Genomic DNA, 10000 nt, shown 5'->3' on the forward strand with positions numbered 1-10000 from the left:
GGTAAGAACTAAGGTCGTGGCAGGGTAGCTACTTGCCATGATAGAAAAAGGAATGGGGTGATTTGTGAACGCATTCGATTTCTTTTTCTCCTCCAGGGTATACTAGTGTAACTTACTCTTGTTTCTTAAAAAAGCTTAGGTGTCATAAAGGCCCAAATCGCCTCCTCAAGAAGGACTTTGAGTTACTTTTTACAATAACTTAAAGGAAATTTATTCATACATGATAAAATTTGCTCATTTAAACAGTTTCACTGAAGAGGTGTAGAGGATCATGATGGTGAGGGGAAGAGCTTCCTTCCTTACGAATACTAAGAACGAGGTCTTACCTGTAAGGAATGGCGAGGGAGAGTATCTGTTGGTCCGTCCAGTTGGCCTCTACCAGGGGGGCGATGTGGCACCAGTAGTCAGGTGTCGCCCCGAGGAACTGGTAGGACAAAGTTTGTAGCGGCGATATCGCCACCGCTGTTAAGAGGAAGACACTCGACCTATACTCCCAGTACCCGTGTGTTTACTGTAGTTGTATCACATGAATATTAACACCCCAGCATATTTCGCCTAAGGATTAACCACCCTAACCTAACCTAACCTAACCTAACCTAACCTAACCTAACCTAGCCTAGCCTATCCTTTAGCCTAGTGAGTCAGTGGACGCTTAGTTTAGTTATTAAACCAAGAAGTGACTCAGAGAGTGACTCAGATGGACACTCACAGGTGACACACATGATGAACATAAGGATATTCCAGCGGCCGTTGGTGCCCACTACCTCCAACAGGTCCTCGAAGGTGTTGACCCACGAGAGGTCTCCTTCCTTCCCATCTTTCTCCCCCTGGACCACTTCCTTCCCATCTTTCTCCTCCTGGACCACTTCCTTCCCTTCTTTCAACTCCTGGGGATCTTCCTTCACCTCTGTGATCGCTTCTTTCATCTTCTCCCCTTCGTCCATCTCCGAAATGTTTTAATTTTGTCTGAAAGAATAAAACTGAGTAAATAGAGCGATATATAAGTAAATATTATTTATCTCTCTCTCATATATTGTGTGTGGTTGTGTGCCTTGCTTACTTGAGATAAACGTCGTCCGATAAACCCTGAAAGAGCAATGGACGTCTTATCTAAAAAGAATTAATTTATTTGTTCTGTAACTAAATCGGAATAAATTATTATACAGTATGTTAAAACTTTGTCTGTTTCTTTTATATCGTTGTTTAAGTTAAGTTCTAACTAATAATACGCCTTAGTCCTCACGTATAGATTATTGTAATTATCTACATGCCGAGATGTTCATAAAAAAGAAAGATGGAGACTGGAGAAGTCCTGCAGTATGTATACATAATCGCGGCATTGCAATAAACAGGTAGTAGGCAGCTACCAAACAGGGAGGTACTGCCGCCAGGGAAGATATTGGAAGCATAATGTGTTGTCTAATGGTAGACCCTGCCGCGATATGGCATCAAGAAATTGTGACCAAGTCTCAGGTTGCTGAGCTGACTTTCTGGCTCATTTACAGTACACACAATTGCAGGGTCTCAATTGTTTCTCTCACTTGACAACACAACATACCAACAAACATATAGCGTTTTTCACTATTTTATTTATTTATTTATTTTTTATTTTTTTATAGTTCATTATTATTATTATTATTATTATTATTATTATTATTATTATTATTATTATTATTATTATTATTATTATTATTATTATTATTATTATTATTATTATTACAGTGTTATTATTATTATTGTTGTTATTATCATTAATATTTGGTTTTACTTTTTATTATAAATAGTATTTACTATGAATAATTATTAAATTTTCGCCCCCCAGTCCCCGATGTGGGTCACAAGAACAGTCATGGGGTGTACGACGCCATTTACGATGACCTTCTTGCCCTGATCTTATTATTATTATTATTATTATTATTATTATTATTATTTACCTGTTACAGTAAACCCCTATGACAGCGAAAACAAACCACATATACAAACAGTGGACTTAAATATGATATTTCGTGGGGAGTGTTAGTTTATAGGAATCAACATTAACCTACATAATTTTTAATGTTGTTGGACTAGTGTATTATTAACCTTCGTTGTTGAATCACAGTAATAACATTATAACAACAACATTATCCAAGTTCCTCCCATTAAATCCCCACCCCATTACGTATAGTACGCGTTACAATATTTTTCTTAAAATATCATATCGGTAACTTTGCTGTTTTATAAAACGGTGTGACATTACTTTGACTTTTTACTTTAATCCTCTTCGCCACTGATCGGTTCGTTAGCCGCTTGGGCGGTCGGTCGCGTCTCTGATACTCACTGTTGGCAGATATTGGGCATGCACTAGCTCCTGAATATATCGGAACTTGCACTAGTGTTGGTCAAGTCTGGTCTTGAATGAACTCACACTCAGTGCCGTCACATCACTCTGGTAGGTTGTTCCAAGAGTTCACAATTCTCGATCAGAAAAAAAATGCCCTCACAGCTTTCTGGACTAGCGGCTTCTTCAACCTTGAGCCGTGACCCCTTGTTGAGCAGACGTCCACCAGCTCCAGGTATGTACATTCGACCAGTAGTGCCCCCTGAGATGTTTATACACTTCGATTAGATCGTCCCTCGCCCGTCTGTAGTGTAAGCTAGGTAGTTGCAGGTGCTCCAATCTCTCTGGGTAACGGAGGTTCCGTAGAGCAGGCACCACTCCCATCCTTTGAACATTTTCAATCAATTGACAATATCTAGCAAACCTCTGGGTCCAGACGGGATGACAATACTCCAGACGGGGAAGCACCTCACTCTTGAAGATCGTGACGAGCGACGGACCATCCAGATAACTAAACGACCTTCTTATAAGACCTACTAGTTTCGTTGCCTGATTCACCTTCTTCTCACAATGGCCAGATAACTTAAGTTCATTGTCGACATACACACCCAGGTCCTTTCCACATTCGGTCTCAATTAATGCAGTCTCTTCATCCAGTTGGGACATGTGATACGCCTCCTTACTATTGGTGCGACCCAGATGCATCCTTTTGCACTTCGTGACATTGAATCTTAGCAACCATTTCTTCGACCATTCTTGAAGCTCATAGAGCTCTTTCTGCAGATCTCCACAGTCTATTTGGTTCTTAATTTCCCTAAATAACTTGGCAACGTCCGCTAACATGTGTAGGAAGGAGTGTATAGCTTCTGGCATATTAATGAAACAGACAAACAACAACGGGCCCAATACACTGCCCTGTGGTATCCCGCGAGTCATAGGTGTGACTCGCGGGATACCATTTCGTACCATTTATCACCACGTACTGTTTGCGGTAATGCAGAAAACCTCCGATCTACACTAGGACACTTCCCCGAATCCCGTACCCTTCCAGTTTAATTTTCAGCCTTTCATGGAGTACACTGTCGAAAGCCTTGGCAAAATCTAGGTATTCAATGTCGATATTTCCGCCTTGTTCTACAATTTGAGTCTAAACATCAAGTACCTTGAATAATTATTTTAAGCAGGATCTTCCCAGCATAAAACCATGTTGGCATTCCTTTACAAGGTTGTTTTGTAGCAGATGTTCCACCATGGCATCTCTTACGATGATGCTCTCTAGTATTTTTTATACTATGCCGGTCAGGTTCACTGGTCCATAATTATTCGCGGAGTGACGATCGCCCTTCTTGAATATAGGATTCACATAAGCCATTTTCCAGTCGTCGGGGACCTTTTGCTCCTGCAGGCCTTTGCAGAACAGGATCTTCAGGGGCTCCACAAGCTCGTTACACAGTTCTCTTAACACTCTGGGATGCACCATTTCAGGGTCGGGACTCTTGTAAATCTTTACCTTTGACAATTTATTTCTTATATTCTCCTCTGTGAACACAATGTGGGTCAGCTCTGTGTCAAACCGTCTTTCCTCAAACGCAGAAAGTTCGTTCGCATCCTCTATTGTGAACAGCGATGAAAAAAAAATTCAACTCCTCCGCCTTATCCTGGTCAGAATCTGAATAACTACCATCTTCAAGCCTCATGCAGGTCCGATATGCCTACTCGTGTTTTTAATTTCGACTTTGCTTAGCGGAAAAAAGCCTTTGGGGTTGGCTTGACCTCACTAGCAATCTGCCTCTGGAACTCTTTTTCAGCCCTTCTACTCTCTGCTTTTGTTTGGTTCCTCGATCCGGCATGCATCCCCCTGTCCTGCTCACCATTTGTCCTAACCCACGTCTCGAAATCATAAGTTTTCTTTTTAACTTTGCCGACCGCCGTATGGTTCATGTGTAGCGGTCTCCTTGTATTCCTGGAGCCACTGGGTTTGATCTTAGGCATATATTTTTATTACAGTGTAGAATAGTAAGGCCAAGGCGAACCCATGAGTTATATCCTACCCCGAGTATGGGAACCACTGACCCAGGTTCTAGGATGATCCAAGGACGTCTGGCTCACTTTAGATGAATAACTCATAGTCATAATCATTACAACTGTTTTTGCCGTTTACTGCTTCATGTATCCCCCGTTAAAATGTTTATCCAAGGAATTATTAATTAACTCTTTACAAATATCGTTTATTCACTAGAAACAATTTATATATCGACGGAATTACCAAACGTTAAATTTATCTCACTACATGTAAACATCAACAGTTCTTGGATTTTCAAAATTAATATTTATCTGAATTAATTTCACATTGTTATGTCACGTCCTGTTTTCGTGTTTACTTACCTCGTGATGTCTGGGGTTTCTTTCAAAATCGAATATTGAAATAAATCTGAGTCATATTAATTCCACGCTGTACTGGATTCCACCAGCATTAGTGTGTGTGAAGGTTAACAACATGTGTGTGTGTGTATGTGAAGGTTAACAACTTGTGTGTGAAGGTTAACTTCATGTGTGTGTGTGTGTGTGTGTGTGTGAAGGTTAACATCGTGTGTGTGTGTGTGTGTGTGTGTGTGTGTGTGTGAAGGTTAACAACATACAGTAAATAATAAAAATAATAATAATAATAATAATAATAATAATAATAATTAATAATAATAATAATAATAAACGGTTTATTGATAGAGTTCCAGCCGGTGGCTGAAAATATACAAACTTACATGTGATTTAGACATAATGATATGCGTTCAATACATTTACAGGGCTGTACAATACATAAATCAGGAGTTGTTTATTATTTTAACAATAGATGGGATGCTGCAATTCTTATATCTATCAATGCCGGCTTTTATGGGCTGAATTTTGTTGTAGTGGCGGACTGCGCGAAGGTGGGCGGGGGACTGCCGGTGGCAAGAGCGATGACGTGGATGGTGCTGTAGTCCACTGCCAAAACTTGCTAGTGCTTGGTGGTGGAGGTCTCTGAGGGATGGCATTTCCAGGGTGGAGAGAGCGTTGTTGTAGCCGGAGTAGTCTGCGCCGAGCATGATTCTACAGGCCCTTTTCTGTACCTTCTCTAGCTGACGTTGTTGGGTAGAGTTGAGAGAAGACGACCAGGCTGGAGACGCATACGTTAATTTGGGGAGCATAAAGGCGTTGTAGATAGTCCTCAGCTCTGGCGTGGGTGCCCCAAGTGACCTGAGTCGTCGTAGCATGTAGAGTCGGTATGAGGCTGCCTTGATTGTGTTTACATGGGTCTTCCAGTCCAGTTTGTGGTCTATGGTAACACCCAGGAGTTTGGTAGACTGCACTAACTGGAGAGGATGGGCACCCACTGTGACTGCTGGAGCTTGCACTGGAGTGGTGGCGGTATTGGTGTGCATGACTACGGTTTTGGTGTGGTTGATGGTGACCTTGCTCTCCGTAGTCCATGCCTGTAGCCTGTCCAAAGTGTCTTGTAGCGATGAGTAGTCCGGTAAGGTATTGTCCACTGAAACCCCCACAGTGCAGTCATCCACGTACTTCCACCTGTGAGGAGTGTCCGACAGAGCGTCGTTGATCAGGATTAGGAAGCACAGTGGTCCCATCTTGGTCCCCTGGGGAACACCTTAGGTGAGGTGTTGAAATGTGGAGACAAAACCCTGGTACCTGACTGGATGATGACTCTCACTCAGGAAATCTGTGAGCCATGAGACCAGGTTGGTGTGCAGCCCTAGTTCAATGGCCTTGTTGATAACAGTGCTGTGATCAACAAGGTCAAAAGACTTCCTGAAGTCAACAAGGGCCACGGCCAGTGATGTCTTAAGTTTCTGCAGGTTTTTCTGCAGGAAATCCAGGAAACTAACTAAGCAGTGTGATGTAGAGGAGGTTTTCATATTGCCAAATTGATGTGGATCAATTGACTGATAAATACGAGATAATGCCCACTCAAAAACAGTCTTCACAGAGTAGACTGGTTATGGGGGTAATGGCAACTGGCCTGAGGTCGTTAAGGGGGCTGTGGGGTGGGAACTTTGCGGATAGGGGTGAAAAATGCGGTTTACCATTCATTAGGGCATTTTCTTTGTCTGAGGGATGCATTAATAATAGAACAGAGAGGGGTGGCAAGTTCGACTACAGACTCCTTCTAAATTTTGATTGGGAGGTCAATTGGGATTGTGGAGCATTTGGATTTAAATTTCAGGAGTTTGTTGGCAATTTCAAATGGTTGAACACTGAGAGGGATGGGGGGGGGGAAGGTAAGTAAGCTGGGAGGAGAGTGAGGTCAAGACTGGGTAGGGTATGACATATGGTAGCAAAGTGGTTATTAATTATCTCAGCTGCCTCCTCACTAGGCAAATGGAGGCCGTGCACTTTCATGAGATAAAAAGACATCTTGGCTGACTTAAGAAGAACATAAGAACAAAAGAATGAAGGAAACTGCAACGGGCCTATTGGCCCATACTGGGCAGTCCCATTTACACCCAGTCCCTATTGCTCATATATCCATCCAACCTAAGTTTGAAGCTATCCAGCGTATTCGAGTTCATGATGATATTTGGTAACTTGTTCCAGTCGTCCACTACTCTATTTACAAACCAATGTTTACCTATTTCGCGCCCAAATCTAAATTTGTCTAATTTAAAACCATTGTTACGAGTTCGCTCCTGGTTGGAAAGTTTGAGTAACTTTGTAATGTCCCCTTTGGTTAAGCCTTGACTTCCATTTATACACCTCGATCGCATCGCCCCTCACTCTACGTTTCTCGAGGGAGTGCAAATTAAGATGCTTTAACCTGTCTCTGTACTCAAGGTTCCTAATGCCCTGGATTAGTTTTGTCATTCGCCTCTGAATTCTTTCCAACGATTCTATATCCATTCTATAATACCGTGACCAGAATTGAACTGCGTATTATAGGGTGTGTCATACGGAGGCGATTTTTTTTTTGAGTTTGAAAAATCGGCCCATGGTATTAATGATGTAGTTCTATGTGCAGAATCATGTGATATCTTCAGATTTGAAAAGTTTTTATTTTTTGCTAGGTAAATTTTAACTTGAAATCTTATGAAAATTCAGTATTCCCACCCTTTTACCAACACCACTAAATAGCTTATTCAAAGTAAAGTAAATGTATCAGGTTAATTTACTAGGATGAAAATGATCCAGAATAGTGAAACGAATGATCTTGACACATTTATTAAATTTAATATTCCTTTAGAAAACAAAATCATCAAATACAAAAACCGGTTTTACTACTACGACCCGGTGTTGCTGCACACCATAGAGAACATGTCTTTCTTGCTTCTGTTTCTACTCATCACCTCCCTGCTGACCACCTGAGCTCGGATGTAGCCTTCCCTCCTCTCCTGGCTGTACACGTGACTGCTGGCCTCGCTCACTTGCTGTACACAACGCTCTATACTCTGGGTGTGCGAGGGCCAGGCAGGGACATGCATGGGGTTGTCCAGGAAAGCTCTGACTTGAACATTGGTGAGGCTGCAGGTAGAGGGGCTCACTGCCAGCCTGGATGTTATCCAGATCTATGAGATCAGTGAGGGTCTTGGCACCTAGATTGACTTCAGGAGTCTTCCTGACCCTGAAGGAATCGTCACCAACTGATTCGTCATGCCCAGATCCTCTCATAAGTCTCATATCCAAGATCTTTTTGACTGCCACTCTTCTCTCCTCCTCATCCTTACTGCAGAGCATTGTCTGCAGAACTGCCTCGGGATGAGCATACCAGGAAGATCTCCTCACAGTCTGCTTCACAATCTGAACAACCTTCCTTGGCTGACTCCTCAGGAGCTCAAGCTGGAAGGGAACATGCCTCGGACCTTCGGAGAACGATGACTTGACCTTGGTGTTGAACCAATTTGGCAAGTAGACATTCACGATGAATTGGACAATAAGTCTCAGGTTGTGAAGCTGGTTCCTTTCAGTTTATGATGAGCGACCCAAATTCTGCAGAACCTGAGAGTTGTAGAGCCACCTAGAATGTGAGACTGGACCTATCTGCAGGTAAGCAAGTCTATCAGGCATGACCCCAGTTTTGATGGCACTGCAAATCATGTAACCATAGTACTGGTCAGTACTCAGGTCGTCAATGACAGTATGTGCAAGCTCAACGAGTGGAGGGCCAACTGTGATTTTTTCAAAGCTCGGATTTATTTCCAACTCAGTGGCAGAGTCCAGCATCTTGCCAAGAGGACCAGACCATCTGTTGTTTGAAAGAGTCTTGCCATCCAGCTCCTGGATCAGATGTCTGAGTGGCAACTCGTTGGTGTGGAGGTCACAAACAATCCAGACCAGCTTCCTCCCAATCTTCCGCTCTATCCACTGTATGACCCCCCTTGCCACCCTGTGTTCGTGTTGGTGCTGTCCCCTCCAATGGCCTGCAGGGTCTAGTCTACGTTCCTCTCTCTGAGCCAGTTCACAATGTTATCTGCCACTATCTCAGCTGGTTTCCTGATGTCATCTTTCTCTGGAGTGAAATGCCACAAATACTTCCCTCCTGGTTCACTGCAGCAGGAGCAGTGTTCCTCCTTCACCATGGCAAGGAACAACTTGTCAGAATCTCCAACTTTCATGAACACTTTAGTGTCATCCCTTCTCCCATCAAAGAACAAACAATTGATTCCATTTTCTCTTATCCCCTTATCAAACTCCTCTTCTAGGTTACTGACAAGTTTCTCCTGAGCTCTCCTTACTTTGTTATGATCTATCACCAGGTGAACATCATCAGGTGTTATCAAACCACCGTCAATCCAGGCAGCTGTTGCTATCTCTGCAGTTTCTCTGAGACCAGTGTGGTGTCGCATGCTGGCCAGCGCTATGCTCGGGATATCTTTCCTATTTCGAATGTTATGCCTGGAAGGTTTGGGATCATTATTTTCTGGGTTAGGGACAAAGTCACCATTCTCCTGGTCAGCACTCGGATCAGCCATGGGGAAGTCATTAAACTCTGAATCAGCTTGACTCCAATCATCGGCCTTTTTACCTCACCCTGGGCCTTCTCAAGTCTCTTTTCCTCGGCAACTCTTCTCCTCTTCTGTCTCTCTGTGGCAGCCTCCTGTCTCTTGGACTCCGGAATATCTTGGCTAGAAATCATGAGAGCCCCTATACTGCCAGTCTTCTCTCTCTGTGCTTTGACAAATGCCAGTTCGATCACAGGAATCTTCAGTTCACGCTTGCAAATACAGGAGATGTGGGCCTCGGATTTACAGTCACGATCGCATCCAAACTCAGGACAGAGAACAATTGGGCACTTGCAAGTAATTATGTCAAATAACTGGTCCAGTTGCTTGGCAAAGCTGTCCTTAACTGCAAGTTTTCCTCTCCCAAGAGAGATATCTCTTGCCTTTTCCCCAACTGGCTAGCAGTCTCTCACTAATCTTCTTCTGACTTGTTATGACTGGAGGCTTGAACTGAGCGTTAGCCAGAGTGTACTGTGCCAAGACAGCTTTGGTCATATCACTGGCAATGTCTTTGTTTGTGTAAGTTCTTTGGTTCTTTTCACTGATTTGCCTGATTAAAACACCGTATCTCAAAGCATCTCTCAATGTAGGCAACTCCGACTTCAGGAGCTCTCTCCCAGACCCAAGATAGTGACTGAGATGGCTGGATTTTTGGTTCCTCGTCCTGACACAAGCAGCCATCGCAAATATT

At 43.0% G+C, this 10000-nt stretch overlaps 2 protein-coding genes across 2 annotated transcripts in view; both read right to left on the bottom strand.

The window, feature by feature from the left end:
• LOC121857004 (organic cation transporter protein-like) overlaps positions 1-10000 on the bottom strand; it is a 70512-nt gene that overhangs the window by 43334 nt on the left and 17178 nt on the right. The window lies entirely within an intron of this gene.
• LOC121856949 overlaps positions 1-10000 on the bottom strand; it is a 17857-nt gene that overhangs the window by 3284 nt on the left and 4573 nt on the right. The window contains exons 2-3 of the mRNA XM_042352740.1: positions 710-966; positions 327-462 (exon numbers count right to left, since the gene is read on the bottom strand). Coding sequence (XP_042208674.1) covers positions 327-462; positions 710-944 — 371 coding nt within the window. The 5' untranslated portion in view covers positions 945-966. The remainder of the gene's footprint in view (positions 1-326; positions 463-709; positions 967-10000) is intronic.

The sequence above is a fragment of the Homarus americanus genome, unplaced genomic scaffold (assembly GCF_018991925.1).
Source record: "Homarus americanus isolate GMGI-L3 unplaced genomic scaffold, GMGI_Hamer_2.0 scaffold44060, whole genome shotgun sequence".
Lineage (NCBI taxonomy): Eukaryota > Metazoa > Arthropoda > Malacostraca > Decapoda > Nephropidae > Homarus > Homarus americanus.